A 12,982-nucleotide genomic window follows, 5' to 3' on the forward strand; every position below is an offset into this window, starting at 1 on the left:
CACCAGTGCTCTGCCATCTGAGCTGTCTGGGCGACCATCTTGGTCGGGGGTGTATAATTTTCCCTCATATGTCAATTAATTATTTATAATCCTGTCATTTACATATTTCCCTTATATTTTTTGCCCTTCTGTTATTCCATGACCAGAGAGTCTAAATACAAAAAAACTGGAATAATGACCCCCACCAACTTCACCAACACAATACCAAAGGTTTCACTCAAAATCGTGTGTTGAAGTAATTTTATGCTTTTCCTCGGAAAAAGTTCAGATATAAACTTGGATTACGAAAACCATACCTCATCATCCAGCCTTCGCTTGTGAACCCCCAACCCTGTCCCACACATAGAGATGGTTATTGCCAATTCCCTCTCCCCTGGGTGATGTCCCCGGAACACACCTGCAAGCTTCATTCCTCACTCTCCATGCACACATAATATATAAATGGCCTCTCATACAAAATTTTATTCACAAGATGTAATCGCCATGTCATGCTCATCTGAATGCATTTACTTCACTGGAGTTTTGACCTTAATTTATACCTTTGAACCTCGGCAAATTTTGAGTATATAATATTGGGCTTGTCATTTAGAAAAAAAATGGATATTAAAAAATAAATGAACACCACTTGCACCCTTTGTTTATTTTTAATAATTTTCTTGTCTCTGACTGTGGAACCTGCAGAGCATCAGATCTGCAACGAGGGCTGCCGAGTCATCGTGACCACGTCCGCCGTGTGCCTTGTCCTTTTCCTTTTCTCGATTACTGTCGCCTGCCTGCGGCGCTGCCACCGGAAGGTTCTGAAAACTGCCGTGCCTACAGCAGAACTGACGTTCCGTAGGCCGAATTCCACTTTCACAGGGAACAATAACCGTCCACCTCATTCTGACTCTAGTGAGGCTCTCTCTGCTGGAGAGCCATTCAAGATACCAGTAAGATTTCATATATGAATCGCACCAATTGGTAGACGATGAGTGTGAGATTACAGACTTATTTAATACTTTTTTTGCTTCTACATTTACAAAGAGACATTTCAGGAAGCTTCTACCAACAGCTGAGAGTATCTATCCTTGGGTTGAGCAAGAGGTTTTAGAAGAGATCCAAGGAGGAGTAGTGGAAGTAAAGAAAGAGTTCGGAAAGCTGAGGGATAAGAAAGCTTCAGGGCCGGATAATATGCAAACTAGAGTTTTGAGGGAAGTGGTGGAGTAGATATGTGTGGTGTTAGTGGATAACTTAAACAGCTCTCTGGAGTCGGGACAGGTACCGTAGACTTGGAGAGAAGCGAATGTAACACAGTTACTTAAGAAAGAGTACAGAGAGGAATTGGGGAACGATAGACCTATTAGCCCTTTTTTCAGTTGTGGGGCAAGCTGACCGAGACATTGATTAAGGAACAGATTGGGAACCATTTGAGTATTTCCAAACTAATTGAAGGTAGTCAGCACAGATTTATGGAAATGAGATCATGCTTCACAAATTTGTTGGAGTTCTATGAAACTGATTCTGATTGGGTGTATGAGGGAAGTGCAGTGGATGTGGTGTACCGTGAAATGGGGTGAATAGGTACAGCAAGGTGAATAGGGACACAAACTGAAAAAAGTTCTGAAACTTTTTTCGCTGAAAATTGATAACCATACTGATTTGTTGATATTTGGGTTGAAAGTGTTCTCTTGTTTTTTTAAAAAGCAACTTATAGTCCCTATTAACCCCATATATGGGTTAAATAGGAATAAATAGGATTTTTATGGCTGTCCCGATTCACCCCGTTTTACGGGTGAATAGGGACAGTCACTAATACAAAAAAATAATAATCAAGAAACAATCCTGGGTTTCCAACTTATTGCTAAATTGATAGCTCAGATGGATGCACATAACATGCACCCATAATATAAACCATGGTGCCAATTAAAAAAAAATGGAATAAAAAGTTTCTCCAAACTGTCCCTATTTCTTGATTATTATTTTTTTGTATTAGTGACTGTCCCTATTCACCCATAAAACGGGGTGAATAGGGAAAGCCATAAAAATCCTATTTATTCCTATTTAACCCATATATGGGGTTAATAGGGACTATAAGTTGCTTTTTAAAAAAACAAGAGAACACTTTCAACCCAAATATCAACAAATCAGTATGGTTATCAATTTTCAGCGAAAAAAGTTTCCGAACTTTTTTCAGTTTGTGTCCCTATTCACCTTGCTGTCCCTATTCACCCCATTTCACGGTACTGTATCTAGATTTGCAGGAGGCTTTTGAAATCGTAGCATATATGAAGTTAACTAAGTTGTGAGGGCTTGCGGCGTGGCTCGTGGCCTGACTAACTGTATTGGAAACTGGGTAGTGATAGGAAACAGAGGGGCTGTGAGTGTGAGGGTCTTTAGCTGAGAGGGTGTAAGTAGTGGATTACTTCAAGGGTCAGTACTAGGAGCTAGGACCATTATTATTCATAATTTACATCAATGATTTGGGTAGTGGGTTGAATAGTCTGCATTCTAAATTTGTAGATGACACCAAGCTTGGAGGTATAAGGTAGATAGCAGAGAGGGGGGGAAGGAGGGGATTTGGGGTGGTCAGTTTCAGGAAAGTCTAGATACTTTCATAGATTGGGCAAATGATTGGCAGATGCAGTTTAACATAAAGAAATGTAAATGAGCTAGGGATGGGTAGAAATAGTGAAAATAGGGATTATATAATACAAGGGGCAATCTTGGAGAATGTCACACAGGAGAAAGATCTGGAGGTAGTGATAGATATGAGGTGGTAAGCAGGCAGCACAGTGCCAGGCAGCTCTAGGTTAAAAACAAATAGGAAATAAAATACGTGAAATGGTAATTGATCCACAGTGAATAAAAAAGAAGCTGAAGTTTGGGGAGTTACCCTTCTTCGGAGCTAAACATAGAGGAAATGGGGGTGGTGGATGGTAAAAGAAGGAAGAAATAAACTTATTTTATCACTCAACCCCGTTTCCTTCGTCTTTTGCTCCGACGAAGTGTAAGGGCCGAAACGTCAGCTTGTTTTTTTAATTCCCGGCAGATCAATTTCTAGAAGGTATTTTATTTCCTATTTATTTGGACTTCTTTTTCCGCCCACACGGATCGCTAATTTTGTGCTGAAATTAGAAATCCCATTCTTTCATCTCTGTGTAAAGCAAGCAGGATTTAGGTTGTATTTGTAGGGGATGAAATTATCAATAAAAAGGTAGTGTCTGCTCTGTATGGGAATTCAGTGAGGCCTCATCTGGAATATTGTGTACAGTTTTTGGTCGTCTTACCTGAGGACTGACATAGGTGCCATAGAGAGGGTTCAGTGTTAGAGGTACTGCAACCATGTTAGAGGTAGAGGTGAAAGAGGATGCAAAATAATTTGGGGTGCTTCCTCTTCTTAAAACAGGTTTTTGATCTTGAGGACCATCATGCAATGCCGCGTCAATAAGGGAAGCATCTTGAAAAGGGTGAAAATACCTAGATAAGTTTGAAAATAAAAATTTTAACCTAATGACTAGGTTTTTGTAAGTTACATTTTATTAATCACTCCACAATTTCTTCATCTTTCCTCCACCCAGGATGACCCCAAGTGGGAGTTCCCTCGTAAGAATCTGGTGCTGGGGAAGACACTGGGAGAAGGAGAGTTTGGAAAAGTGGTTAAAGCCACGGCATTTTGCCTTAAGGGCAAGGCTGGATACACCACCGTGGCTGTGAAGATGCTGAAAGGTTCATCATGATCCCATCAATCATCTTCCTTTTTAACCTCATAAATGTTTACTTTCCTGAGTACTTAAATATGTGTTGTGTTGTTATTGGTACTTTGGTCCTGCCATGGACCGTTATTCCAGAATGTATCAAGGGTTGCCAGAGCCGCAAGTCGGTGGTTGTACTTTGGAGAGCTAATCACGACAGGAATTTGGTCATTGTTCCAATGACAAATGCCTACTTTTTGAGAAAGATACCATTGGATCTTTAACATCCTCCAATCAGTGCTGGATGATGGATCTCGCAGCTTTACACACTTTTTGATGCAAAACACTTCCTGCAAAACACCAGTCCAACAATTTATAGTCAGGTAAAGAATGAAAGTGCGCTCCCCTCTGCAGTCAGCTGTCAGATACTTAGACTTTATTTACTGGGACCTTTGCCAATATGATTTTAAAGTGTTGCAATTTGGATCTGGTTTTATGATCTGGATGTTCATGAAAGCCAAAATGTGATAAAATTAATCTATTTATGTTCAAATTTAATTTTGTTATGTTGTCATGCTATGTTTACATCATCAAGGCTGATGGAAGAGCGAGGTGACAGAGACAATAATGCAATGTACTGAGGGGACAGCAGGGCAGTGGGACAACACATGGACACAACAGAAAATAAGCGGACATTATATTATCACAAGCTGGTATATCGCATTTAGTAAATTAACTTAATTTAGTAAGTTAGCTTAATCGATCATGAGACCCGGGCTGTCTCTCTGGACATAGCTCATGCTATCAATGCAGTCTTGCATCCTGCATAGTAATGTCCAAACTCTCTGCCTTTGGCATCCAAGGCCAACTCCACAGCATTCTGGGCAGAGTTCTATTCGTGATCTTCTTTAATGTTCTCTCTGACTCTGAAAAATCCTTTTTATCTCTTTTTTGATGACTCCACCCTGAGCCTTGACATTCCTCATCCTACAGACAGACGGGTAGCAGCCCCTTCCTCATCTTCAGACCTTGACAAAATCACAAGATGGTCAAATACTTGGAATATGTCTTTCAATCCTGACAAATCTGGCACACTCACTCTCTCTCCGAAAGACCACCTGGCAACCCCCCTATCTACTTCCTCAACATCCTCGTGAGGAAGTTGTCACTCAAACCCATGGGTCTCACTATCAGACACGATCTCTCTTAGGCAAATCACATTTCAAGGCTTGCTTCCAAAGCCAGTCGCCGACTGGGCATCCTCCGTCATACAAAGTTCTTCCTTGGCACACCTGAACTCCTGTCCACTGAATAGACCTTTATCCGCAGCTTGATGGAGTACTGCTCTCTCCTCTGGGCTGGCTACACTGCCTCACATCTTGCTCAACAAGATGCCGTGGAAACCTAGGCCTTCAAGATCATTGGAATCTCCTATGGCGAGACTGAGTCTATGGGTCTATGACTTTCCCATCACAGACAGATCGGTGGTCTCTGTGGTCTACAGCCTCCTTTCTGGTCTTGCATCCTCTGCTCTTTCTGTGTTTTGTTACCCCAGGTTTCTGTAGGGCACACACGGTCCACCATCAACACCCTTCTGATGAAACTTCCAATATCCAGAATCACTGCTCACCTCGACTCATTCATTCCTCTTTTTTTCTCATCTATGTAACCAACTTCTATGTTCTCTGAAATGTCTTGCTTCACTCCAGGTCTTCAATAGCTGTTGACCACCATCTCAGATCCAAAACCATGATCTTTTCTACCCTTCTTAACCCACCCCACCACAAGCCCTCCTCCTTCCACATCCAAAACCATGATATTTTCTACGCTCATTAACCCACCTTAACCTCCCATCCATCCAAATTTCCAGTTTTTCCTTCCTGAGAGTTTCCTTCTGTATCCATCTTGTCCACCCCGTGCATCCTTTCCTCTCCCCTATTCCTCCCCACACCCATTGTTTGTCCAAGTCTGCCTCTATCTTGTCTGTCTGTCTGTCTGTCTCTCTCTCTCTCTCTCTCTCTCTCTCTCTCTCTCTCTCTCTCTCTCTGTCCTGTTCCTTTTGGCCTGTTACATCCTGATTCGTTCAGTGTACTAGGCTCTTCCATGAGCCTTGACTATGTATACAAACCCCCTCCCCCAAAAACAACTAAATGAGATTATATAATTAGGAGACAACATAAGACACTGAGTATGAAGGGCGCAGTGTCATCTCCACATTAGAAGACAACACTGAGTATGACATGTGTGGACGTCAGTCTCGGTGCTGTGGGTACAGGTGGGAGTGTTGCTGATGATGGGGTTGCAGAGCGTGTGGGTGAGAGTGAGGTGGCTATTCGTTTTGTTGGGGGTGTTTTAAGTGAGTGTGACGGCGCTGGTGTTGCGGTTAGTGCAGTTGACATTGGGGGTGCTATGGGGCACTGCAGGAGCATCTGAGGCTTGTGGTTCAGATTACATGGGTGGTGGCATACAGTGGTGGGTGTTGATTGGGGATGAGAGAGGAAGGCCAGAGAGATTGTTTTTGTCGAGGATGAGGTTATTGGGTATGGAGACTCTCCATTTTGGGCCAGTGATCAAAAAAATTGGATTTTGTGTTGTTTGTGAGAGGTGGGGTGAGGGACATTGATGGATTACGTTTTATCATGTCATGGTGGAGGAACATTAGTTGTGGTACATGTGGGTGCCAACGATGTGGGAACAATACATTGAGGATTTGAAGGCGAAGTTCTAATTATTGGGTTATCGATTGAGGGAAAGGGTTTTCAATGTAATTTTTTTCCGTGATTCTCCAGAGAATGTGTGACAGTGGAGAATTTGCAAATAGAGTGGTATATGTTAACGTGTGGTTGGAGAGATGGTGTGGGCAGCGTGGATTTGTGTTTTCAAAGCACTGGTGGGCTCTTAGGGGGCAAGGGGAGTGTTTCTACAATGATGACAATAGACTAAACAGAAAGGGGGCAGCTAAGTTTGTGACGAACATTGAAGAGGGAATTGAGGCTTTTTAAGGTAGCGGAGGGTGAGGATACTGTTGATAAGGGAACTGCTGCTGATGGCGTGATTGGTGTAGACATGCAATGAGGGGCAATTTTATAGGAGGGGAAAGGTTAAGGATATTGTACAGTATACCCAGGGGCGTCGAGAGGCAGGATCAGGGGGGCTCGCTGCCTCGGGACCCGGGGTCCGTTGAGGGGCCCGAGCTTCTCCTGTATTTGTTTTAAACAGTACAGTGAAACCCCTCATCGGCTCATCCTCATTTCCTCATCGTTACTTTTAATCCCAAAAGCTGATTTTGCTTTCCTTGCCGGTTTTCTCGCCGGAAACCAAACTACATTTACCCCTGTTAATGGTTCAGTTTCAAACTTTACAGAAAATGGTTATTCCCAAGAAATGTGCATTACAAAGAAATGGGTTTGTAATGTCTTTGTCCAAATAAAATTATTAACCATCTTCTCACGTATTGTTTTTGTTGCCAATCTCATGGAGAAATAGTGTTCAACAGTCGAGGGTGCGAATTGACTCGATCGGTCCAAATGTCCCGCTATCTCCTTTATTTTAGATCATATGCCTAAATAAAAGTGACCAATTGTTTTTAAAAAGTTATTTTGTTTTGCATTAAAGAAAGTTCCTTAAAAAGTTATAAAAGAGAGAAAGGGTGGGGGTGGAGGGCCCCGAGGTTGTTAGCCTCGGGGCCCATGCTGGCTCTCGACGCCCCTGAGTATACCAATCCCAGCAATTTAAATAATAAGATGCAAGAGCTGAGGCTAAAGTAGATAGCGCGGAGTACGATATAGGTGTAAGTGAGACTTGTTTTAATGAGGAGAGTAGTTTGAGGACCGGCCAAGAAGACTACAAGATGTATCTGTGTGATGGATAGAGCTAACAGGGTTTTTGGTTGTAGTCATAGGGGGTAAACTATAACTCAAAAGAGGTGTTGTTAACTCTATACAGGAATTTAGTGAGGCCTCATCTGGGGTATTGTGTGCAGTTTTGGTGACAACATCTTAGGAGGGACATTACTGCCATAGAGAGAGTCCAGCATAGAGCTACTAGATTGATTCAGGGCCTATCCAGACTAAGCTATGAGGAGCAGTTGAAGGAGGCAGGACTTTATACATTCGAAGGTGGTTACGAGGGGATATCTGATGGATATGTTAAAGATAGTGAATGATACGGATAAAACAAGTGCAGAATACATTTTCAGCAGAATAAACACTACCAGGACAAGGGACACAGTTTAACTGTTTGATTGATGAATTTTCCAGTATGCGATATGAAAATATGGATTTTTTTCAGGCAAACGGAATAAAACTTCTGTGTCGTTTATAAGGCAACTGCAGGAACAAACACTTAAATAGGAACAAAATATACAGATTGGAGAACGATGAGGCTGGCCACAATAGTGGCCAACAGCACTCAAACAGTTAATAGTAAGGAAGATGAGAGTTAGGATGGCAGCAAGACATGGATCTTTCACTCGGAAAGTGGTGAATGCATGGAATGGTCTCCCTGCAACTTTAGTGAATACAGAGTTGGTAGATTGTTTTAAAATTGAGTTGTATAGGTATCTTTTAAGTACTAGGAGATGCAGAGTATAAAGATGTTGGCATGATTTGTGCAGGTTTGATGGGCCTAATGGCCTCCTCTTTTGTTGAAGTTCATTGTTTTCCCTTGTATAACATTAATTGTAGTATAGGGGATTGTTACCAACCTGGAGTGACAGTATTATAACCCGGAATGCTAAGCACACCTCATGTATGTTCTTTTTTTGTACACCGCTCCTTTCCTATGCCATCTCCAGGCGCTGCATGACGTCATTGCCGGGCACCGGAGGGGGTCCGGCGATGACGCGCGCTGAAAGGGAGTACTCAGTTTTCACTCTGGTTTCTTGCTTTCTTGTTTGTTTGTTTGTTTGTTTGTCCAGGCGATATCTCAGCCACCCTTTGAGCCTTTGAAGCTGAAATTTCGGCACAATAGTGAGCAATTGCTTTGGCAAAAACTATATTTTTTGTTTTTTGATTAATCAATTAATTGATTAGTTATTTAATTATTATCAATTAGTTAAGTACTTATTTATTTCCTTTCTCATCCGGGCAATATCTCAGGCACCTTTTGAGCTGTGAAGCTGATATTTGGACATAACAATGACCAAGTTATTTGGCTGTGAAGGGTATTTTTGATTTATTGATTAATCAATTAAGTGATTAATTATTTAATAATTTGATTAATGAGTTAATTAATTTTTAAAAAATTAGTTACAGATTCGTATGAAACGGTGGTGGTTTAGGTATTCTATTAGCCAATTGATTAATTGTATAATTATTTTATGATTGTTATTTATTTTCATTATTAATCATTTATTTATTTTCTTTCTAATCTGGGATATTCATATGGTTGGATATGGATATTCATGTGGATATCTGGGATTTCTCCAATCTCAGGCACATTTTGAGCTGGGAAGCTGATATTTGGACACGACAGTGACCAAGTGATCTGGCTATAAAGGATGTTTTTGATTTATTGATTAATAAATTAGTCAATTAATTATTTATTGATTAATAAATTAATTATTTAAATTTTTCTATTAATGACTTTAATACATTTTTTAAAAGGTTACAGCTTCGGATGAAGCACTGGTGGTTTAGGTATGCTATTAGCCGATTGTTTAAGAAAATATTTTTATGATTATTATTTGTTGATTTTAATTATGCAATTAATCAATCAATTATTGTACATCTCTCCTTCCTAATACAATTTCTATGTGCTGCACGGTGGTATTTCTGGGCGCCTCAGGCACCCCGGCAATGCTGCGTTGGAGGATATTTATTTGTTTGGCATGGGGGCGGTGTACTTTGAATGTATCTGTACTTGTTTTCTACTTTTTCTCGATTTTATATTTTGAAGAATGCTCTACAAATTTATATATTCCTCTGTGGAATGTTGAATGGACTGAAAACACAGGAAATGCATTTCATGGAAGAAAGAGCTAGAAAGGGTACCAACATTGGCCGAAAGTCGTCAGTATCCACAAGGCCGAACTCTTTCCATGTGAAAGCAAATGTTTAACTAATGTTGGCTATATGTGTTTGACCAACTGTGACAATGCCAACCCAAACCCAATTTTTCTCCATTGTAGCTGTGCCAGCTGGGCAGGTCATATTGTCTTTGGATTAACACAATGCCCTCACATTTATGAAGCAATTGACACTATTGGTTTTATTGGCTTTTCAACAGGTCACTGGAGACAAAATATTTTTGCATTTTAATAATAATACAATACGTAAGATAACAGAGGTGATAATTAAAAATAAATGTCCCCCTTGTATGCGCAGATTGTGCTTCACAGAGTGAGCTACGTGATCTTCTCTCTGAGTTGAATCTTCTGAAGCAGGTCTCCCATCCAAACATCATCAAGCTGCATGGAGCTTGCACACAGGGGGGTAAGCCAGGAATTACATTGGAAATTATTCAGTGTCTCTCAAGTGCAACTGATGTGAAAAATGACCCAATAAATCTATTGTACAGCCTTCCTTTCCTATCCCATCTCCAGGCACTGCATGACGCGCGCTGAAAGGGAGTACTCCGTTTTCACTCCGGTTTCTTGCTTTCTTTCTTTCTTTCTTTCTTGTTGTACACCGTTCCTTTCATATTCCATCTCCAGGCGCTGCAGCACGTCATCGCCGGGCACCGAAGGGGGCCCGGTGATTACACCGCTGAAAGGGAGTACTCAGTTTTCACTCCGGTTTCTTGCTTTCTTTCTTGCTTTCTTTCTCGCCTTCTTTCTTGTTTTCTTTCTTGCTTTTTTTCTTGCTTTCGTTCTTGATTTCTTTCCTGATTTCTTTCTTGCTTTCCTTCTTGTTTGTTTGTTTGTCCGGGCAATATCTCAGCCATCCTTTGAGCTAGGAAGCTGAAATTTCGGCACAATAGTGAGCACGTGCTTTGGAAAAAACAGTATTTTTTGTTTTTTTATTAATCAGTTATTTAATTAATTATTTAATTATGATCAATTACAATAATTAAGTACTTATTTATTTTCTTCCTCATCTGGGCAATATCTCAAGTACCTTTTGAGCGAGGAAGCTGATATTTGGACACGACAGTGACCAAGTGATGTGGCTATAAAGGATATTTTTGATTTATTGATTCATCAATAAATCGAATTGTACACACTCAGAATTTATTGATTAGTCAATTAATAAATTCATTATTTAATTTTTCCGATTAATGACTTATTTAATTAATTTTCAAAAAGTTACATCTTCAGATGAAACACTGGTGGTTATTACCGGTATGCTATTAGCCAATTGATGAGGAAATTATTTTTCGATTACTATTTATTGATTTTAATTATGCAATTAATAAATCAATTATTGTACACCTCTCCCTCCGAATACCGTCTCTATGTGCTGCATGGTGGTATCGCCCGGGTGGTGGTATCGCATCAGAAAAATCACTTATCCAATGAAGATAGCCAGTGGCGCCCCGGCAATGCCGCGCTGGAGGAAGTTATTTATTTATTTGGCATGGGGGTATTGAATGTATCTGTATGGTGTACTTTCAATGTATCTGTACTTGTTTTGTTTTTGTTTTTTAAGTGAGGAATAGTATATTGTTACAAAAATGGTGATTTTTCATGTGGATAGTTAAATGATGTGTATTACTTTCATAATGCTGATGCCATTATGCATGCAAGTATTACTTTGTTGGTCTATGCAGAGCAAGTGTTAGATGTCCGGGTTATATACAGTGGATGTATATGTTTATATATATATATATATGTATATATGTATATATATATATATATATATATATACTAGCTGAGGTACCCGGCTTCGCCCGGGTTGAATAAGAATAATACAAATATATGATGAAAAGAACATGTATATTTTAGAGCAATATCACAGTACATTTCCTACATGACGTTCAATTTTCAATTTCTCAAAACCTCTGGGTATACAACATTTCTGGTTTTCTTACGTGGTGCCAAGACATAAAGATTGCTTGGTTTTCCAACCCTCGAGCAGCCCACGTACAGCTGGCCATGGGCAAACACTTGTTCTGTGAGGTTCAGGCCTACAACCTTCATTGATTGCCCCTGCACCCTGTTGATGGACATAGCAAAACATAGCCTGATGGGGAACTGAATCCTCTTGAAGGAGAATGGAAGGTCAGGTGGAATAAGTGGTATCCTTGGAATGAATACTTTCTCTCCTCTGTATTGTCCTGAGAGGATGGTTGCCTCTAGGACATGCGGCATCATTTGCTGGATTGTCAATCGTGTTCCATTACACAGCTTTGGTGGATCAAGATTCCTTAGAAGCATGATTGGTGCTCCCACCTTGAGAATCAACCTGTGTGTTGGGAGTCCTTGAGGCTGACGACTGTTGAGAAACTCAGTTGGGAGGTTTACTGCCTGATCTTCATGTCACTTTGGCAAGAGAATCATAATTTCTTTCATGACCGGGCAGCGAACGTCATTATGTGCGACATTACGTCACTCCTACGGACGTGAAAACATTTGTTTTCCTTAACAATATATTTAAAATAAATAAAATAGTACATAAATTAACAATAAAAGAAGCTAAAAAACAATTTAAAATACAATAAAAAGCACATTAAAAATATATAAATATGTACGTACAGTATACTGTACGTATGCGCACCGCTGATTCTCATTCAAAACAGAGGCGACGTACAGTATTCCTTTACTGTGTCTGTGTTAGCCATGGGTCCGAAGAAGGATAATGCTCGTGTTTCCAAGCGTAATGTGGTTACGATGGACGATAAGGTAAATCTGATTAAAAGGTATGGAAAAGGTGGAAAATTGTCGGTTATAGCGCATAGACTTTATTGCGAATCGGAACCGCAATGCGTCATGGGATCGGAAAGGGGCAATAGCGCCGCCACAAACTACACCATGGAATTTTGCAGCTGGCCCGGTTTTTTAAACCATTGATATTAAAATAAAAAGTAGCCTATAACCACCGGAATTTTATGCTGATTCCGAATCTGTGTCTAAAACTTTTCTCCGATGTGTAGTTCTTGAGTTATAAGCGGACATCCAGATAGACACACACACACACACACACACACAGACACTCCTCCTTTATTTATATAGATATATACGAGCTTGGCTCGGCTCGCTGCGCTCGCCTCACCAAGCGTCGTTACTGAGGAATTGGGCTTATTTTAGCTGATGACTAATGACTGTACCTGAGTTGCTGTGTTGTCATGATTTACACCAATCATAATACAAACAATTACTTTGCACAAATGTATTTGTTGTGTTTGTGATATTACATTTTTATAGGCAATTT

General features: G+C 40.4%; 1 protein-coding gene across 1 annotated transcript in view; it reads left to right on the forward strand.

Moving 5' to 3' along the window:
* Positions 1-12,982, forward strand: part of LOC137424946 (proto-oncogene tyrosine-protein kinase receptor Ret) — a 172,083-nt gene that overhangs the window by 118,340 nt on the left and 40,761 nt on the right. The window contains exons 11-13 of the mRNA XM_078775263.1: positions 682-929; positions 3,558-3,705; positions 9,998-10,105. Of these exons, the coding sequence (XP_078631389.1) occupies positions 682-929; positions 3,558-3,705; positions 9,998-10,105 (504 nt within the window). The remainder of the gene's footprint in view (positions 1-681; positions 930-3,557; positions 3,706-9,997; positions 10,106-12,982) is intronic.

The sequence above is a fragment of the Myxine glutinosa genome, chromosome 4 (genome assembly GCF_964187855.1).
Source record: "Myxine glutinosa chromosome 4, kmMyxGlut1.1, whole genome shotgun sequence".
NCBI lineage: Eukaryota > Metazoa > Chordata > Myxini > Myxiniformes > Myxinidae > Myxine > Myxine glutinosa.